Source organism: Hippopotamus amphibius, chromosome 7 (genome assembly GCF_030028045.1).
Source record: "Hippopotamus amphibius kiboko isolate mHipAmp2 chromosome 7, mHipAmp2.hap2, whole genome shotgun sequence".
NCBI classification, from domain to species: Eukaryota; Metazoa; Chordata; class Mammalia; order Artiodactyla; family Hippopotamidae; genus Hippopotamus; species Hippopotamus amphibius.
This window is the reverse complement of record NC_080192.1, coordinates 38,100,394-38,122,019: the sequence shown is the minus strand read 5'-3', so window position 1 is coordinate 38,122,019 and position 21,626 is coordinate 38,100,394. Positions and strand designations below refer to the sequence as shown.

General features: G+C 35.1%; 1 protein-coding gene across 1 annotated transcript in view; it reads left to right on the top strand.

The window, feature by feature from the left end:
• Positions 1-21,626, top strand: part of PTPRQ (protein tyrosine phosphatase receptor type Q) — a 197,521-nt gene that overhangs the window by 6,268 nt on the left and 169,627 nt on the right. Inside the window, exons 5-9 of the mRNA XM_057740406.1 lie at positions 2,479-2,678; positions 3,777-4,026; positions 5,601-5,729; positions 8,487-8,633; positions 14,578-14,750. Coding sequence (XP_057596389.1) covers positions 2,479-2,678; positions 3,777-4,026; positions 5,601-5,729; positions 8,487-8,633; positions 14,578-14,750 — 899 coding nt within the window. The remainder of the gene's footprint in view (positions 1-2,478; positions 2,679-3,776; positions 4,027-5,600; positions 5,730-8,486; positions 8,634-14,577; positions 14,751-21,626) is intronic.

Here is a 21,626-nt window from a genome sequence, read left to right as displayed (position 1 = left end):
TGGCATGAAAATAATCCTGGAACAGGAGTTTCTCTCTGTTTCTGACTTGCTGTGTTTTCTTGGGGAGATTACATAATCACATAATTACTCTTGTCTTATCTTTTTTTAAAAAAAAATGTCAAGAGGTAAAAATGTAAATCTAAATTTAGCTAGATCAGTTATATCCAAGTTCTTCCTCAAGGACTCCTTTTTATTATTTATGCTACACAGAACTTAAATTTAAGAAAAATTTCTGTGGAATAAATAAATTGCATTATTATTATTAAACCAGAAATAATTTCTTTCTCCATGAATAAAAATACTGCTGAAGTATAAAGGTAACCCATTATACTGTACTGAGCTGATACCACATCCACAAGCACAAAAATCTCAACTTTTTTACTTCCCACACAGCATTATTTCAGACAAATACAGAATTTTAGCTTTAAAATATTAGAAATATCTCTTGTACCTTCATTTCTAACCTGATGGATCCCTGGAAATGTAGGAAAATTCTTTTAGAAGTCTCTATATTTGACTTAGAAAGCTTTTTTTCTGGCTCAAGAAAATGCATGTTTTGTATAGTGTACGCTTTGAAAAGTTTTAGTTAGTTTCACATGCTTATATATTTACACAAGTTACTTGTCTAGATATGCCTTCAAAGTGTGCAGAAGACTTATCTGAAAGATGAAGTGACTTTATAAACAGAATTTTTTAGAACTTTAGTATTGAATCTTTCTTTAGGTCAAGATTGATAAATTTACTGTATAAATATCAAGAGATGATGGGATTTTGGTACCTAAAAATCCAGAAGTAGAAACTAGGATATTTAAAGTAGGGGAAGAGCTGTCAGCTAGAGAAAAGAGCCAGAATTAGTCTTCAGATGCTGTGAAGTCAAAAAAGGAAAACACATAGACAGACTTTACTGAGGCAAAAATAATGTAAGTTTAAGTTAATAAAAATAACCTCTTTTTCACTAAATGTTGTATTACAGATTTAATTAATTTTTATCTAATATATTTGGTCTACTTTAAAAGATATTTTGAAATCATGTTTTAGAATTTAATAAAGGTTTGGTTACCTTATAAATTCAAATTTCTGTACACTTGGACAGTTCTTCCTGGTTGTTGTTAAGGCCAATTTGGAAACGTGCCAGCCTGTACGCAGTCCGTTATTGATATATATTTCAGGCATTCTCATAAAATTTGCATACTTTAGACAAATCAGAAACTTAAAACAACAATTAAGATTAGTGATAAAAGCTTTGATTCTTATAATTCCATGGCATCATATATTTGACAAACATTTTGCTTTTTTTATCCATCCAAAAGAAATTTTAGTGCTAAATCTTTAGTATCAGAGTTTTCATATTGCCATTGTACTTCTTAAGCTTTAATTCCATTGATCAGTTTCTCTTGAAGAAAAAAATTTCTATCCATTATGCCATCCATTATTAATGATTAATCATCCTCCCAAATTGTTGTATTTTTTTCCATTAAAATGCAGCTGTTGTTTTCTTAATTTCTACTGTTTAACTCATATCATTCACATACAGCTGTCCTGCTCAGGACCTAACTTTCTTATATAATTTATACGGTTTCATTTACAAATCACAGTTTGGTATTCTTCTCTACAATGTGCACCTAAACTCTAGTTGTTTGATTTCTCAATTCTAGGCACTTCTACTATTATTTATATTGTTTTACCCCCAAACATGTTGTTTTGTTTTTATTTCTTTCAATAATGACTTGTTGTGGTTGTTGTATATTCTAAATGACCTTGATTATTTACTTTGTCAGTTTTGTACAATTAACCTCGAATTAATAAGCAATGTTTTTCTTCACTCTGGCCTCATGTTTGTCTCATCCCAACTAAAATAGCATATAGCTTATTATTATGCAGATTATTAATAATTAAGAACAAAGTATGAATTCTGATGAAAGTTGATTTTGAGGGTGTATAAAAGTCAAAATATAATAATCACAGTCAATTGGCTGGTATCCATTTTATATTAGACACTAGATATTTACATACGTTCCAGAAATGTGCTTTTCTGGTGCGAATGGTTGGATAATTGTTTGAGTTTGCCACTTCATTATCTAAGGAATTTACATAATTCGAAAGTATTTCAGAAAGTAAGATATTCATTATTCAAACTTGCATAACCACAAGCAACTATTGATTGAATATTTTTTCAGACTTATTTGAAATAGTTTATTGATGGATGTACTGGCCAAATAATCCTGAAGTAAGGCTTTTTTGCCTCTTAAACGCAACTGTGTGGGCCCAATTTCCAGTTCTTTATTTTAGGCAAAAGTCAATTCAAAAAGTATACCCAAGAATATGTTTCAAAAGTATTACCCGAGTAGATTTTATCCAATGTGTTATGTATTTAATTTCATATAACATGGGAAGTGTAACATCTCAAAATTATATAAATGCCATTCTAAGTTTTTTAACAGTGTTTTTCGTCTCCTTCAATCCCTCTCACTTCCCCAGCTCCAGGAAAAGTGGCAAATCTCACGGTCGAAGCCTTTAACTATTCTGCAGTAAACCTGATTTGGTATTTACCTCAGCAACCAAATGGCAAAATTACCAGCTTCAAGATTAGTGTCAAACATGCCAGGAGTGGGATAGTAGTGAAAGATGTTTCAATCAGAGTAGAGGACATTTTGACTGGGAAATTGCCAGAATGTAATGTAAGTATCATGGAACATTTTCTATGTCTCAGAAATTTTAGGTAAATTACATCTTGAAGTTTCCAGCATCCGGATACTGTATATTTTACCAGAGTGATTATTAGCTATTTGATTACTTATAGTATCATATACAATTGGCTATAGTCAAGTTAGAATAAGAGAAGGGTTTGAGAATTTAAGAGTGAGATGTCAGATCAATTAGGGAGCTCTGGAACGCCTTCATGATAGGCATGGCATTTGTGATAGGCCTTGGGGTAAGGATAGGTGGAGATTATGTGGGGTGGAAGATACTTTATAAACCCTGAAGTAGGAAAGCGTAGGGGATCACTGGAAAAAAGATAATACTTCTGTGTGACAGGAGAGGAGGGGAGGGGTATATCAAGGTTAAGCTTGTAGAAGTAGACTGTTTTTGTTGTGTATCATCTTTAGTGAAGAATGTGTTGCTACTCTAGTCATTGATGGGAAATCCCTGGAAGTAGCGTAATAATGCTTTTTTACAGTTAATTTTGGTTATGTTTGTGATATTATTGATGAAGAAACAAAATTATTTTTAAACGTTTTAAGTTATGGAAGTCGCAAAATATTTTTTTAATTTGGATATATTTCTAATACACATAAATACATATACACACATATACACACATGTTCTATTAGCTTTATCTTTTGAATATGTATGAGGAAAAATGATCGTAACAGTAAGAAAGTGGCATAAGTTTGAAATTTCACAAAAGGGAAAGCATTTCATCTCTGTGGCTCTTGCACTTTTAATGTGAATTTTAAAATTCTTGATGATTTTCCTGTAGTTATCCCTTTATTAAAAGCCACATGAAATCCTACTCATAAGAAAGATTAAGGTATAAAGAATGCAATAAATATATTCTGTCCGAAAACTGTGGACAGTGGTATTGATGGTATTGACAATTGCAGATTTGTTTGTAGCTATAATGGGTAAGTTAATCTGTTAAACTCTTACCCAATCATACACATACACACACAAATTAGGAATAATATTTGTAGTATAAAAAAATGAATTACCCTTATCATCATCACCAAGTGATACCACATTATTTTCCCATTGATGTTTATTTTATTCACTAGGAGAGTAATGAATCCTTTTTATGGAGTACAACCAGCTCTTCTCCAACCCTTGGGAGAATTACGCCTCCATCGCGTACCACGTACTCATCAAGCACGTTGACACGGAGTAAGATTAGCTCTGTGTGGAAAGAGCCTATCAGTTTTGTAGTGACACATTTGAGACCTTATACGACATATCTTTTTGAAGTTTCTGCTGTTACAACTGAAGCAGGTTATATTGATAGTACAATCGTCAGAACACCAGAATCAGGTATGGTTTCCTTTTTTTTTTTTTTTTGTAGGAAAAAAAGTTAAATTATTCATAGAATAAACTTTCATTTTTTAAATGTAGATTTTTTTGTTAAAACCTTCCTTCCCTTTCAGTAACTTTTTCTCCCTAATAACAAATAATAGGTATCTCTTCTGGAGCATCTTCAATTTCAATACTCTTTTATGATACGAACATAAGCATCTAAAATGAGAAAGGAGATTTGAAAGAAGAGACTCTTGAGCTAACAGCCTTGATCCCAAGCTCGGCTTTTATCATTCTGTGACCCCAGCAATTTTTCGTAATCATCTCTGTCCTGCATCTTCGGTAGTCATCTGTAGATGACTTCTCTCACTGATATTGCTATTGCTAGATGTGGACATAACACCTGCAGGAGCAGAAATATCATGCAATTAACATTCAGTATCAGATAAAAGCAGTAGTCAAAAAATATCTACCTGTATCCTCTTTGTATTTCTTTCAGGTTCCTTGTGTGAAAAATGGAGACAGTAATAGTATCTTCCTTATGGAGATAGTGTTAGTACTTAAATGAGTATGATTAGACATTATTATTACTACTACATTCTAAGAGTACATATTTCTAGGTATGGTATTTATATATTTAATTATGATAATATGTCAGCATTCATATATATACATATATAGAGAGAGACACACACACATAACCATACTACATAATGTCATATTAATATATAGTATCAGAAATTCAGTTGTGATCAATAATTTTTGAGGTTACTGGAAATTATTACTGGTAGGGTAATTTCACTAAAACATAGTATTTTTTTCTAATTACATAGATGTCAGGTCCTATCATTTAATTACATGTAAGCTGAAGTTTTTTCTTGAATTAAACACCTTTCAATCAGATCGTTTCCTCTTCCATACTCCTTTTCATACAAAAAAAAAGAAAGAATTTCATGAAGTTCACATAAAGTGAAATTTGGTAGACAAGAACTTTGTTTTAAAAAATTTTTGGAATGTTTCATTTCAATTAAAAGAAAGTTTTTTAATGTAGAAACATCTATGAAAAACAGACTATTTTAAAATGTCATTATTATCTTTATTTGTTACAAATGTTACATTAGAATGTAGGTTATAAATTTCCTCTCAGAACCAAATATAGATATTGATACAAAAAGTAAGATCACTGCCAACAGATTCTGAAGGTTGAGTTATTTCTTTGCCGCTTCTACCTGTGTTTTATCAAAAGCCAGGTGCCCAGGGCTTGTTGAATGCAATACGTATAAATGCTTCAAGACAATGTAACTGTACAATGAACTATATAGGAATGAAACACCCTATGCAATCATATACAGCATTAAGTAAAAATAGTAATTGTTGCAAATAAGAAGTTTATCTAATGGTCCACCACTTATTCAAATTCTTCAATTATAGCCTATTTTTTCTTTCTCGTAAGTTGGAAAAAAAAAAAGCGCTTTGCTGTATGACATTTTATTTTTTCCTCTGATTTTGTGTTTTATTTTGTGTATTTAATAAGGTGATTTTGAATTTTAAATGTCTATTATTTATTCTTTTTTTTTCTGTAATCATTTTAGTGCCTGAAGGACCACCACAAAACTGTATAACAGGCAACATTACAGGGAAGTCCTTTTCAATTTCATGGGACCCACCAACTATAGTAACAGGAAAATTTAGTTACAGAGTTGAATTATATGGACCATCAGGTAAGTCTTAATCAGTTTTGTGTTTACCTTTTGGAGTAAGAATTATATAAAATGTTACTCTTATCAAACTTTTTAAAAATATAGCTACTTTTAAAAGACCCTATAATTGAAGCAAATAATAAAAAAGTAATAAGGAAGGTTAGGGCTCTTTGAACTTTTTGTTTAAAACCATAAATAAGTATAAGGATGATAAAACATTGTCCATGTCCCATATTTCATGACAAGGAGCTGAAAGAACAAGGGATAACCCCTCAAGAAGAGAAGTATTAGAGGAGATACATGTCTTCAAATATTTGAACAGGAGGACCTTGACTTACTCTGACTGCAAATATATAAAGAACAATGTGCTTTGGTTCTATTAAATCAGACTTCTGCTTAGAAGAAAGAAACATTTCTAATAATTGGAGCTCTCTAAAAGTAATATGGGCAACTTCATAATGTAGCAAATTCCCCATCTTTATGAACAAGGAGGAGCTGGACATCCACTTGTTGACTGTTTTAAGGGGTTCAAAAACTATATTAGTGGAATTTAAGTAAACTCGATAATTCTTTTATAATCTGGACTCTGTGGTTCTATGAAATAAGTTTATTTCAAAGAGTAGTGAAATAACAAAAACTCACGTTATCATTTATTTGAAAGAGTGGAAAAATTGACAAATGTCCAAGTTATTCATTTTGAAACTTCTGGGAATCTATCATGAGTCACACGAGTAACCTTTATTGCTCATCCCTGAGTACCTTATGCTCCTAAAACTCTGAAATATTTGCAGGCCTAAAAATATGGTAGTCCTTTTCTCCCCCTCCCCCCTCAGTACATAGACACACATGGATACCCAGACACAACTTTTCTATTGGTATTATTTTACAGAATTTTGGCAAAGCACTCTTTTATCTGTGAAGCTGATAAGTCAAGAGAATGTATTTAGTAACTACTGAATTTAGCAGCATGGAGGTCATTAGCGATCTTAAGAACAGCTCTGATGGAGTATGTGGGGTAGATTGAAGACAGAACGGGAGAAGAGCATTGCAGCAGTGGGTAATAGACAACCCTTGAGTTTTGCCATAAAATGAAGCAGTGAATGAAGGGGGACGTGGGGGTGGGGGGTAAGCAGAGTTGACAGGTTTTCTTTTCAGAGGGAACAAGTAAAGAATGTTTGTTTGCTGATGCGAATAAAGAAAAAAGGATATGTTAATGATATGAGAAAGGCAAGAATTATTGGAAAGATGTCTTTGTGTAGGCAGAAAATGAGATCTTTTGCTCAGACGTAGGGATTGATTTGAGAGAAGAATCCAGGTGGTTTGTCCATTGTAACAGGTTGTAAAGCAGAGTTTATGGGTGCGGATGCTGTAAATAGGTAGTTGTGTTGGTGGGAGTATGTGGTACATCTTTCTGAGTGATTAAATTTTCCAGTGTAATGAGAAGGAGGACAATCAACTGGGAAGAAAAAGTGTAAATATTCATCTAGAAGAGTAGAGAGTGACTATACTAAAGTTGAGTAAGGTGCTGGGTACCATTTAGGGTTCATTTGCAGGGTGGTAATGAACAAGGTGATATCAGTTAGAGTGAATTTGTGTTTTTCTTTCCAACAAGAGGGGGCTTGTGTAAGGCAATGATTATTACTGACAATGACATTGAGGCTGGATAAAGAGTGGACATCAAGTGAGGAAACAAACAAAACAAAATAGGTGGTAAGATCAATGGATTAGAGGTCCCAGGTGGACTTAGAGAATTGTTGGTTCTGGCTTCTAGAGTCCTGATCAGGAGACAGGAAGCGTGGTCAGAGACAGCTGCACGAAATCGAGATAATGGAGGATTTGCAGTTATTGGTGATAGCAGTGTCTGTTATGACCGTGAGGGGGTGACTGAGATTAGGTGGAGGACTAGATTATGTAAGGAGAGCTTGGAGTGGTTTAAGGATGATCTCTAGGGATATTGAAATCACTACAAATTAAGATGGTAGCCTTGAAGAAAGTGACATTGAAGCAGGAGCTAAACCATCCAGAATGAGAGTGAGTGACCCTGCGGTCTGAAGATGACTGCAACGGTGGGAGTCAGTGGATGTCACTGATGGCATGAGAGCTAAAGCTGTCGGCTTTCCTACGGAGGGAGCTAAAATAGTCTGACAGGGCAAAAGGGAGCAAGGAGAACACATACCACTCCTGAAGGTCTAGTCACTTGAGGGCTGTGGGGAAAAATTGATCACCACCGTTCAGGGTGGCTGCAGGGAACAAAAGCAGGGTCTCTGGCAACAGGCAGGGTTCAGCGCAAGAAAGGGAAAGAACTATTCAGGGATAAAGTTGAGGATTTAAGGAATTTTGATGATGGCTCAGTTAAGAAATTTTGCTCAGAAGCTAAACTAGAGAAATTTTCTAAATATATCTTTTTATAGAATATAGCAAGAACATTTGGCATTTTAATTGAATGAATCTGAGTATCAAACACTGTCACTGTTTTTGTGTTGGTAAAACCTAATGTGTTCCTTTTAAATATGTCAAAAAATAGCATGATAGTTAACAGTGCTTTATGTTTACATGAAAGGAATTTTAAACACAGGAAGATTTTCATGGTTTTTTTCCCCATTTTAATTAAATTGAAATCAATGCAATACTAAGCTAAATGTTTAAAGTATATTCACTTTTTAAATTTAATAATGAATGTTAATGCATAGGTTAACACTTTAATTGCTCTATTCTTAAATGTGAGAGGAATTACATGCTTGAAGAGTAAATAATCCAGACTTCTTTTGCTTTTTGCAGGTCGAATTTTGGATAACAGTACAAAAGACCTTAAGTTTGCATTCACTAATCTAACACCATTTACAATGTATGACGTGTATGTTGCGGCTGAAACCAGCGCAGGGATTGGACCCAAATCAAATATTTCAGTGTTCACGCCTCCAGAAGGTAAGAACACCTCCTCTAGTGTGTTAATGAGAATTTTAATCCATTGGTTAAACATTTTATTAGAAGCCATTTGGTTGATATTTACCTAATTCACGTTATTTCCTTATCAGAGTACTACATTCTGAACGTGTTCCTCAGAACACTAAACCCATAGTGTGCTTCATAATAAGAGACCAAAGATCAAGTAAACATTACAGGAACCAGCACATGTCGTATCAGCCTGCATGATTCACAATGAACACCGGCAAACTCTCAAGAGGACTTTAAACAAATAAACACATTTAACACGATGTAAACCACATTATTCAATGTAGACTATTTTCCCACAAAATAGTGTTCAGAGAAATCCATATACCCCACAATGCCTATAACAAAGTATATTTATAGTCAAAAGGATGTTCTAAGCAAGTGAGGATTCCTGGAAAGTACATAATGCAAATTTCCCAGAATATTCTGAAATTATTTTTAAAAATTTCTCCTGAAGAAACTTTTTATTTGTATAGATTAAACATCACAGTCTTTGGAGAACAGTAGTGTTCAAGAAAATGTTAGCATATTTCACAACCTGTTTTCTGGGCTCACACCAAACTTGCTCACAGCCTTCATCTCTACTTAGATATTGTAATTATTTAGGAAAACCCATAATTTTTTTTACAATCACATTCACCCAGAAGTTTTCAGATTTTGTGATAGCTAGCATACAGTACCTTGTGAATTAAATACTCACGTACGCGCGCACACACACGTACGCGCACACACACGCAGACGCACACACAGGGCTGGGCGTACCTTGATCAGATAAATCATTCACGTGTTTGACCATGAGAGGGCAGCAACTATTAGGGAATTTTGTACTTCTCCCCCATTTTAAAGAACAACGCTTGATAATATTTTGCTATCGAAAGAATGTAAAAATTACGTTATATTGATTTCAAATGAAAATCCTAATGTGTGTATGATATCAATACATAGGTTAAAAGAAGAGAGGCACACACATAAACAACATGTTCCCATGTTTTCATATCAAAATTTTTCCATCGCATTTCTATCAAAAGAGTCTTCGCATTGTACGTCTTCTCCATTAGACCTGAAATTTTTCCCACCTTCACCTATACCTGCTCTTAAGCATTTTCAAGAAATCTAGACAGATCTATGGATGGCTGTCAAACACAAAAGAGCAGTCTGGCCCTCGTCGGTCTTAGAGCCCATGAATTTGGTCTTTGCTCAACCAACCCAATTGACCGATTTCTAGTCTCCTGTTATGCAATTAAACAAATTTAATCTTCTGTCAAGTCAAGCCGATTTTGATGCTCCTAAACTGAATCCACAATTTAAGATTCGTGTTTTATTGTCATCATTCTTGGCCTACAGCATTTGACCCAAAATAGGGAAATAGGTAATACCTTGCCACATACAGTGCACTTTTTGTTTATTTGGGATACCATTTGAGCATTTATTTCCCGTTCTTTATGTCTGCATTTTTTTATTGACAAAACAATAAGTAGAATTTTAGGGGCATTGTTCAGGATATTTCACATGGGTTATTTTTCACACCTAGTTATTTTGAATATAGATGACTCTATTTGCCCTGTATAATGAGCAGCTTACCCTGAGTTTTATCCTACTGCCTCTTGAACTTCTCACTACGTAGACCACATCCTGGTGACTCTCAGGCGACAGGTAGGTTTCTCTGAGGGCAGGCATGGCATAATTCTTACCTCTGCATGCCTGCTTCTCTGTGGAGTGCTCAAGGAATAGTTCAGCTGTAGGAGTTCCGGTGGAAAAGCTGGGGCAAATGCAGTGAATGTAGACTCTGACAACACTAATTAATCCTGGCCCCACTAATTAAAACTCTGCCATAAAGGAATCTTTAAATTATATGAGACCAATCTAATAACTCATTAGAACTATATACTTTCCATGAAAATTGATACCTTAATTTTAGATTATTCTTGGTATTCATTAATACAACAGGGTTCTGTGTGTTCTAATTAAAGTTACTCTATTTTCTTCTCTGTATTTAAAAGTCGTCTATAGTCTATTTTAAAAAATTAATTAGGACCAGCTTTTAAATTAATATATTTTAAGACAACTGAGGGACTAATAAATCTCCAGCTATTCATAGAAAAATATTGAATTCATTTCTTAGAGAACATATGTGCTTTCACATTATAATGGGGCCAGTTTCATTAACCCTGAGAATGATGTGGTCCGTATTCTACTTTGATAATCAAAGAAAATCAACATGATGTTGTTAAAACAGTTATCCTGTGTGCTTCATAATGTTTCTACATATCACTTAATACTCTACTGTTCAGATTTCTACATAGGCATGAAGATGAGATGGTTTTGGAAAAAATGATAATTTAATAGTCTCCAATGTTACAAAATATCATAGTTGCCTATTCCAAAATGAGACAATCTGCTGAATATAACATAGGCAACAGGATTTTCTTGTTATTTGTATTGGGGTTAAAAAAATCTTAAGTAAATTTTGTTGCTTCAGTATCCCCTAACACTTCTCTGCCACTAGTGTCAAATATCTTTTAAGGAGGTTAGCATCATTTCTTGAAAGCAAACAAAGTACTGAAATCCATATTTACTCCCCTGCAAGTACTATGGAAGTGAAAACTTTTGTCCTCAGTTTTTTCAATATGCTGCTTTCTGCAAATAGTAGTAATATCTTTGTAGGGAGATCACTGAGAAACTGTCAACTTTATGTTTTTCAGGATTCTCCATGACTTTTATTTTTCTATAGATTTTTGCAAAATTCACTTCTAATGGAAGTTAATTTGCTAGATAATGGCAAAAGTTATTTTAATGTATTTTCTGTACCCCAATGCCATTTGTCTCCACGTCATTGTTTTCTAGGAGTTTTTCATTTGAAAACTCCAAATCATTTGGAATATTTTTTACCAATCATATGTATACTCTGTTTCCCATTTATTAGTAAAATTTATAGATGTATTGACTTGAGAATTGTTCTTAGGTCATCCCCATGGGGACAACATCTTCAAAATTGATGCCAAACCATGAATAATTGCCTTGTGTGTTTGATTTTCCTGAGCTAATTTGGTATCAATATTAAAGGAGTTTGATCTAATCCACACTTCTCTGGTTTCCCCATAAGAATTTGTGGTGTAACATATCAAGTATCTTTCTAAAGACAAGATATGATGCTGTCTACTCCATTTCCTTTATCCCCTAAGCTTTTTCTTCTTTCATAAAAAAAAGAGATAGCCTTACAGTCATTCATACATGAGTTTGGGGTACATTTTTTAGAGTAATATAGAACCACTTAATCTTAGATTGTAATTTTAGGCATTAGTGTCATGGGGCAATACTTATTAAGTTATATTGAAAAATAGAAATTAGAAGATAAAGAAACAGCGTCTGCTACTATTTTTAGGTTTGTCTAACAGAATAAGAGACAGTACAATTTAAATATACTGGTGTACTGGGTGATTTTTGTTGCATCAAATGGGACTGACCATTTTACTTATTTTACAGTAGGCAGGGTTTAGTTACCTGACGAATCTGATCAACATAGTTATTAAACTGGCTTCTTCAGTTGAGATTCTACATGAGTTCAAATTAAATGGAAAAGTGCCAGATCTCTTCTTTGATTTATGTTATTATACAATACTGACTAAGAGTCCATCTACATAGTGACCTCAAAATAAAATGTCAAAGGTTGAATTGAAATTTTGCTATTTAAATGACTGTGTTGTTTTCACACTACATGCTTAATTGGAAAGGTCCTCTACTCTTGAAAAATGTATTTTGGTAAATATGATGATAGAACTATAAGCTTTAGGAATAATGTTTGTTAATGAAATAAAACGTGTCAGAGGTGACTTGTGCAAAGGCTTTTATCTGTCTTATTCCTCCCTCTGTCCTCAAGTGCCGAGAACGGTGACCATATGATGAGTCCTCAGTGTGTTGAATGATGAGTGAGTCAATCAGTGATTGTAGGGTTCTAGCCTAGAACTCTTCCTCAATCTTTCAAAGGTTAAGCTGTTTTTCCTTCAGATTAGAAAGAACAACTGTGGGAAAATCAATCTAAAACGTTATCCTTCTATATAGAGATATGTCCTTAGAAAAGGAGGTTCAGATAATTGGCAATTTGTAGGTGTACCCATGTTATGTTTGTCTCTTAGTTTTGAGCATAGGTTTTACCCATACTGAACACTGGAAATTTGACTGTAATAAATAATACCCTCTTAGTCCAGAATTCGTCCATCTATCCATTCACTAGTCAACAAGCATTTAGAAATATTTACATTGTTACAGTACCTAGGGAGTTTTTTTTTTTTTTTTTAACTGATTACTTCATAGAGACAAAAAAGAAATACCCAACTCTTAATCTGTAAGATGGAATACTACATGGTTACAGTCATTTACTACATGGTTAACTTAAACTTAATTAGGTTCATTAATTATAAATAATATTGATGGGAGTTGTGACATTAATTTTCAATTCCTTTTTGTTATCTTAAGGAAGAACAGAGCCATTCTTCATTTGTGTTATACCCCTAATGTGTCTTTATTCTAACTGGGGTTTGCTAAGCCTGTACTATGTGAAATATCTCAGCTTAGGGAATTAATGTGTGACCACATCCTAATCATAAAGGACAATATTTTTACATCACATTTTCTCTTTCTTGAACCAACATATTATATAATCTTTTGAATTAGTTCCTTACAGTAACCTTGTATAGTGATAGGAAAGTTTTAATCACACCCATTTTACAGATAAGGAAACTAAAGGTAGAGGGCTGAATTGGCTATTTATAATCAGTGAGCTATAAACAAAAGTGGACAAGTGCCCAGAGCAGGTTTATTCTGGTTCATTACTCCAGTGACTCTGGGAGGTTTCCTAAATGTTGCTCTTGGTGACATACATACATACATACATTTATTTATTTATTTAGTGATTTGATACTTTTATACATTACAAAATGATCACCACTTGGTGACTTTCTAACTAGAATTTAAGTACTTGGTGCTTTATCTTTAACTAATTGTTTTTCTCTTTTTCTTTACTACTGTGAAGAGTGAGGCATCTGAAATTTGAGAGTCACATAATTAATTTGTAAAATCAGCAGACAAAAATTAATCAACTCTTCAAACAATTTAATATAATAAATTAAAAATTGCCTAATTGAGTTTACCAACTACATGTAATTGCACTCAAAATATTCTGGGTATTATTTTATTTTTTTAATTAATTTATTTACTTAATTTATTGGCTGCATTGGGTCTTCATTGCTGCACATGGGCTTTCTCTAGTTGATGCAAGCAGGGGCTACTCTTCATTGTGGTGCGCGGGCTCCTCATTGTAGTGGGTGGCTTCTCTTGTTGCGGAGCACAGGCTCCAGGCGCATGGGCTTCAATAGTTGTGGCACATGGGCTCAACAGTTGTGGCTCACCGGCTCTAGAGCACAGGCTCAATAGTTGTGGCACACGGGCTTAGTTGCTCCACAGCATGTGGAATCTTCCTGGAGCAGGGATCGAACCCTTGTCCCCTGCATTGGCAGGCGGATTCCCAACCACTGCGCCACCTAGCAAGTCCTGGATATTATCTTTTGGTATGTTGTAATTTTTGTAAAGCCTTCAAGATTTGTAATGGGCATTCATCAGTCATAAACAACTTTCTCTTTTAATTTTTACTAATTTGTTTTGAACAAATGTTGTGACATTTTGATTTGGGAAAATTATTCCATGTTATTCTGTTTCTTGTGTACATTTTGAGAACGATGTGTAGAAATTTAACTTTAAAGAATCTGATACAAATCTAATTGTTAATAAATTAGTAAATTGTTTTAGTCTGTTTTCTAATAGAATTGCTTATATATCTTCAATCATGAACTAAGAATTCAGGGAATTTTTAAAAACTTGAGAACGTATTTTTAAATTTACCTCTGCTTATTCTTCTTTTTAGTTCCAGGTGCAGTATTTGATTTGCAAGTTGCAGAAGTAGAAGCCACAGAAATAAGAATTACTTGGAAGAAACCACAACAACCAAATGGAATCATTAACCAATATCGAGTGAAAGTATCAGATTCTGAGACAGGAGTAATTTTGGAAAATACTTTGCTCACAGGAAAAGATGAGGTATTGTACTTTAATTTCTGATCTTGAGGAGTCCTTTCTACTTGGCTTCGGCCCTGATAACTTGGAAAAATCTTTGCCAACACACAAACATAAAATATTTGACAAGCTTCAAAGCACAAAGTGAAGTAAATTTAGGCTATGTTGATAATCTAGCTCATCATATTTCATTTTAGGACATATATTATTAAAGTGCTATTATTCTTTTTCAGCATATGAAAAATGTTAATTGAGCAATTAAGCAGGACTAAAGGTACTTCCATAGTGAATATTATTATGGTAATTAAGTTAAGGAATTGTTTGGAAACTCCTGTTATGATTTAAATACTCCTTCTAAGGCTGTGCTTGCAATTTGGAATAGTTGCCAAAGAAAGCACAGTGATTTTAGTAGCTGTTGTTGACAAATGGTTGGTCCTGCTTAATCTTAGGAAGCCAGATTTCTCAAAGCTGTCTCATTTAAAAACAAACAAGCAATATACATTTGATTAAACAAATCAAATAGCTAAATAAGAGTGATGAAATCATTTCATAGATATCAAATAAGAAGACAGTGCCTGCTTCTATTCGCGCTGGAAGGCTTTTTTTCCCCTTTGTTTCTGTTAGGAAAAGTATAGGCAGCAGTGATTTTCCTTCACTGTGAATGAAGGTTCACCTCATCCAGCCAGCTGTTCACCTGTGAATTCCCTCTAAGACTCCAGACCAGTTGCATCCAGATATTGGTGGCTCCCGGGGCTCACAAAAGTTAAATATGCTTAGGACCAGTGAGTGTACTAATCACTGCACCACTACCTGATGGTTGTTTAGCACTTAGGTTCCACTCCTTTGGTTCAGAATCACTGCTGCTTCCAGCTGCACTGTTATTTTTCTCCACATATATTGTCCATTCTATTTCTAGTCCCAGCCTTCCTCCATTTCTGACACCTGCCTGAAAGTTGACCTTACTATGTGCGTAATGCATCCTGGCCACCCAGGACTTACTACTCCAAGTTGTTTGACATCTCCGGCCTAGGGTTAATCCAACGTTGACTTCATTCCTCTGTGCAGAAGAGGTTGACTTATGCTTTCTCTGATACTCTAGTTGACCACTCAAGCAAAGGGCAAAAGCTTAACCCTCTGCTCCTGCTGAGGAGGCCTTAGATTAGATACTTCATTTTTTCAGGACTGGATGTCAGGTCTCCCACTTCTGCTAATGACATCTATTGCATGATAAGCCACACCTCTTTTTCTCTTGAAACTAAGAGATTCTAGAAAGACTTCTTTATGATTCTGCCTCTGTTTATATTATTTGTAATCCCTGTGACATAGTAGAGAGAATGTGAGCTTTGGTACTATACAAATCTGGGTTTATATCCTAATTTGGCCGCTTACTGGGCTGTAAGCAGAGAGGTTAGGTGCGTGGACCTAGGAGTCAGAATGCTGGGTTTAAACCTTGGTTTTGCCCTTACTGATGGTTTAGTAGGCTTGATTTCGCTGAACTTCAGTTTCCTCTTCTCTAAAATAGGGACTATAAGAGTCCCTATAACACAGAGTTGTTAGTGAGGATTTAATGGATTAATGTGTGTAAAGAGCTTAGAACTATACCTGGCATATGGTAACTTTGGTGCTAAATAATTGTAACCTGTTGTAATTATTAATCGTGGCATTGGACCTTTCACCCTCGTTGGTACCCAATATTAGTTTCCTTAGGTCTCAATCAAAGGAGACATTTACCTCTCTTTATTTCTGTGATTGTATCTTTCTTCATCAGATCAGGCCCGTTATTGATAAACCTGCCTCCCCGTGTGACTGGTGTTTGGGTTCACCTTTCAAGAGGTTGATATGGGAAGACACATGACAGAGGCTCTAAATCCAAGTGAACCAGGGCCTAGCCCTGGCGCCGCCCTTTTCTAGCCTTGTGACCTTGGACAAGTCAACCTTTGGAGACTAGCTGCCCTCATTGTTAAAGCAGAGCTTATATACCCTCTTTACAAAGTGAGGCGTAAAGAAGGTAGCAGATAAAATGCCTGGCTTAGTGCACTCATTTATTATCTTTTTTCTTGACCTTGATGTAGGATAAGGACCCTTCTAGTCACTCTTCAGACTTCTCAGAGTGTAGCCTCCATACCTTGTCTCAAGAATTTTTTAAATCCTTGAAATCTTGTTAGAAGTCACCAGTGACCTCGTAAGTGTCAAATAAGGTGGTTATATATTTTTAACTGTCCTCATTTTCCTCGTCTCCTCCAAAATCCATCCATTTGCCTCCCACTCTCCAACTTTTGACACAACTATTTTCTCCCTAATACTTGCTCCACTTTCATATACTGTGACTTTGCAAAAATTTTGGCCTTGTGCAATGAAAAAATGAATAAGATAAAAAAGCTAGCTCTTTTACAGTTTTCTAACTCCTTCGTTATAAGGGTATTCCAGGGAGTTCTGTTTTCAGCCATGTCATTATGCTTTCTTTTGATAGCCTCACACTTTCAATCACTGCTTCCTATTTACACGACTATTCTGCCATGTTTTCCGTGATGATTTTTCTCCCTGACACTCTGCATCCCTAAGTACAATCATTTGTGGGAAAGCTCTGCCAGGGCTTACCACATTTAAACTCATTTACCCCTATAAAACAGAACAAAACAAAAAAGCATCCTTTTTAGGATAACAGGACTTGGTTCTTGACTGGAACAAGGAGATGAAGTTGGAATGAAGGACAGATACTAGACAGAGATCCTGGGACAGTGATGGGGACCTGTAAAGTTTCCCATGGAACACAAGAAGAAAGTCTGTAAAGGCAATTAATAGTTTTAGCGGTCAAGAACAAGGCCTGGAGAGAGGCTGACTTGAAACCCAGATACTAAATAACAGGCTCAGAATTCCCTAACCCTTTGAGCTGGGCACACCACAGATCTCTGATCTGGAGGTCATTGTCTAAGCACTTGGGAGACTTTTATGGCATTTTTATATGCCTGATGCCTCTCTTTTTGGATGATGGCACCATTATCCTCTCTACATGAGGGCTTGAAACCTTGGGATTACCTCTGACTTTGGTTATACTTAGCATGCAGTAGCCACTCAATGTTAAGGCCAGTTATTTCTGCCTCCCAAATGTGACCTTTGTACCTCTATATTCCATTCCTGTGTCCCCACCCCAGCTCAGGATTGCATAATCTTGCCAGGACTATTTTTGTTAGCTTACTGCATTAGTTTTCCATTGTTGTATAACAATTTACCACAAGCTTAACGCAACTCACATTTATCATCTCACAGCTTCTATGGGTCAGGAATCCAGACAGCTTAGGCGGGTTCCCTGCTTAGGGTCTCATACAGCTGCAGTTAAGGAGCTTACTATCCTGTGTTCTCATCTGGAGGCTTGACTAGGGAAGAATCTACTTCTAGGCTCACGTAGATTTCTGTCAGATTTAATTTCCTTTTGATTGTAGAATTGAGGGCCCTGGATTCTTGCTGGCCCTTTGACTAGAGACTACCCTTAGCTCTAGGTAATAGGAGTCTCCCCGTTTCTTGCCACAAAACTTTCCCAACCTGGCCGCTTACTTCATCAAGCTAGTGAGGAGAGTCCATATAACTTAACCATGGGAGTGACATCCCATCACTTTTGCCTTATTCCGTTGGTTAGATGCAAATCACAGTTCCCACCCAAGAGGAAGGAATTATACAGAAGCATGAACAATAGGAGGTAAGGACAGTGGAGGGATCATGAGAGAGGCTGTGCACTGCAGTCTCTCCACTGTCTTGTATTTCATGTGTCGGTGAGAATAATCTTCCCAGGTTTGTCTATTACTTAAACTAGGAAAGTAACTAAATAAAAAATGAGAATGGACTGGGAACGTGAATATGCATCTATTTAAGTAAGCTAATTCTTTACTATCTTAGCAGAAAGTCAATTGATACTGTCCAAAGTAAGTGAGCCTTAACAGAACGTTATAAGCATATTAGCTAGTGATTTTAGAAGTAACACCATAAGAACTGAAAAAAGAAATGATTAAAAGTGTTGCTTCCAACAAATATACAGATATTGAATCGTTATGTTGTACATTGAAAGTAATATAATGTTGTAGGTCAATTATATTTCAAATTAAAAATAAACAAAACATTGATTTCAAAATCTCAAAAGAAAGTGTTGCTTCTGGAGAGTAAGGCTTGCAATTGGGAAGGTATAGACAGGGAAATATTTCCATTGTAAGTCCTTCATCACCTCTTGTATTTTTAGCCATGTGCGTATATCATGATGGTGATACTTTAAAAAAAAGTATTAAAATATAATGATCCTGTGCTAGGCTTGATCTGATCTCATCACCCTTATTGAAATTTTTTCCAGTGACCTCTCATGACTTGTTTGTTTCTTAAAAAACAGGGGTTATTTAAGCATGCTGAAATAAGTATAAGATTTTACTCTCAATATTTAAATACATATTTGAAAAAATACCTTAGAAAATTCAGTCTCAAGGTTTGAGGACTTTTATTTCAACTTCCAAGCTTATATATGAATGTCATCTGTAACATGCCTAATAAATGATTGGGAATCCAGCCTCTGCTAAAATATTTGATCAACTCTGACAGCAGGATATCCACTACCACAAAAGCAGCTCCTATTCTATAAATTTTAAACTATGCTTCTTTATGGTCCAACAGATATGCATTTATTAGGTAACTAAAATTCTAGGCACAATGATGGGTCCAGAACATACATAGACAAATAAGAAACTACCCTATTCTTTAACTGTTTTGGACTGAAATATTTGTCCTCTAATGTTTACCAGTTTGTCCCATCTCTCCTCTCTAGACCCACACAGTAGCTTATATTGACTTTGAGTTTGGGATTTGCAATCAGGGAAAAGTGTTCCAATCCTACCTCTGCTATGACTAGTTTTGTGAACTTGAACAGATGACTATAAAATGGAGATAATAATATCTTTCCTTTTGGATTATAATGAAGTGATATCACATGGGTAAAAGTATTTAGCACTGCACTTGACACATAGTAGCTTTAAATGTTAATCTCTGTAGTAATAACAATGCACAGTGATTTACCTTTTTATCATTTGAAGATAAGGGTCATGGTTTCTCTTAACATCCTCAGTTTCTCATCAGTCATGGTTTCCAGGTCCTTCACTATTGATTACCCTCCTGTGTATATTTTCCAATTTGTCAATGAGCCTCTTTCTCAGCTGAACACAATATTCCATATGTAGTTTGACCAGAGCCAAATTGAGCAGAATGATTTTCTCCTTTGGTGTAAATTTTCTATTTCTATCGATGAAAAAAATAAAATTAATTTCTTTGGGAGACTCATTCTGCTAAGACAAAAATTAGAAAAATCCTAAAGTCATCTCTCCGTGGACTGCTCTCTAGTTGAATTTCACACTCAGATCTCATCCTGTGCTTGTTACTCTAATCGAAACCTGGGGCATTTTCTCCTCAAAGACCCTGCCTTGCTATGTAGTGTTACAGATTTCTGAGATTTGTATAGATACATCTTTTCATCCAACCTATTTCTCAAGTGTATCAGTGTTTGTCAGTGAGGAACATGAGAAGAAAGCCAGCTAAATGCTTGGCCACTTGCTTCAGAATGAGGCTGAGGACAGGACTTGAAAGTAGTTAAGGAAGGCTTGAGATAAGTTTACTTTATTGAGCATTAAGAACATAAATAGGATCAAGACTTAAGGATTTGTCACCCAAAAAATGTACAGAATAATATCCACCAGAAGGTTTCCAAAATTATGCTAATTATAAACTGCTTTTTACCACTGGTTGATAATAGCACAAATCACGTTACAGTTTATAATAAAATAGAGAAGCATCTCAAGAATAAGTCAAAATTTTCATTAATTCAATTGAACAGACTTCTAGTGAATGGAAATTGATAGACATAATAGAGGTTTTTTGTGTTGTTGTTTTTTTTGGAATAAAATCACATTAGCTATAATGAAGACTTGTTACATGTAGAATCAGGTTGGTTTTTTCAGGTGGATTAGGAACTTAACTCTGAAGACTTCTGATTCTTTCATATAGATTCCAAAGATTCCTAGGTAGCATATGAGAAGCCTTTCATGTTGATGAATTGTGACATTCCCTAGCTCAGTTCTCAACTAGGGGCAGTTTTGCTCTCCATGAAACATTTGGCAAACTCTGAAGACAGTTTTCATTGTCACTACTGGGAAGATGCTTCTAGTGGGTAGGGACCAGGGATGCTGCTAAACTTCCTACAATGCCCTGGACAGCTCCCTATGACAAAAAATTATCTAACACAGAATGTTATTAGTGCTGAGGTTGAGGATGCTGGGCTAACTCAGTGAGTCCAAACTTTTGCGAGTTGTAATGGGCCCTTATTCCCTTCTCTATCCCTCATTTCCACTCCTACTTCTCAGTCCCTTCTCATTACTCTCTTAAGTTCTGATTCTTTCCCATCATTTTTGTTCTTAAAATTATTTCTTTTTCATCCTTTGAAAAACCTAATACCTAATTCCTTTTTTTCTTTAAGAACTTTTATTGAGATACAATTGACGTACAATAAACTGCATATATTTAAAGTGTACAATTTGTTTTTTTTTTCTTATTAGTAATGTATATATGGCAATCCCAATCTCCCAATTCATTCCTCCCCAACCGCCCTCCCCCTCCGCCCGCCCACCCGCCTGCCCCACTTTCCCCACTTGGTGTCCATATGTTTGTTCTCTACATTTGTGTCTCTATTTCTGCCTTGCAAACCATTGATCTGTGCCATTTTTCTATATTCCTCATATGTGTTAATATACAATATTTGTTTTTCTCTGACTCACTTCACACTGTATGACAGTCTGTAGGTCCATCCATGTCTCTACAAATCCTAATTCCTTTTTTAAAGAGGCAAAGTGTGGAAAATATTCACAACATGGCACACTT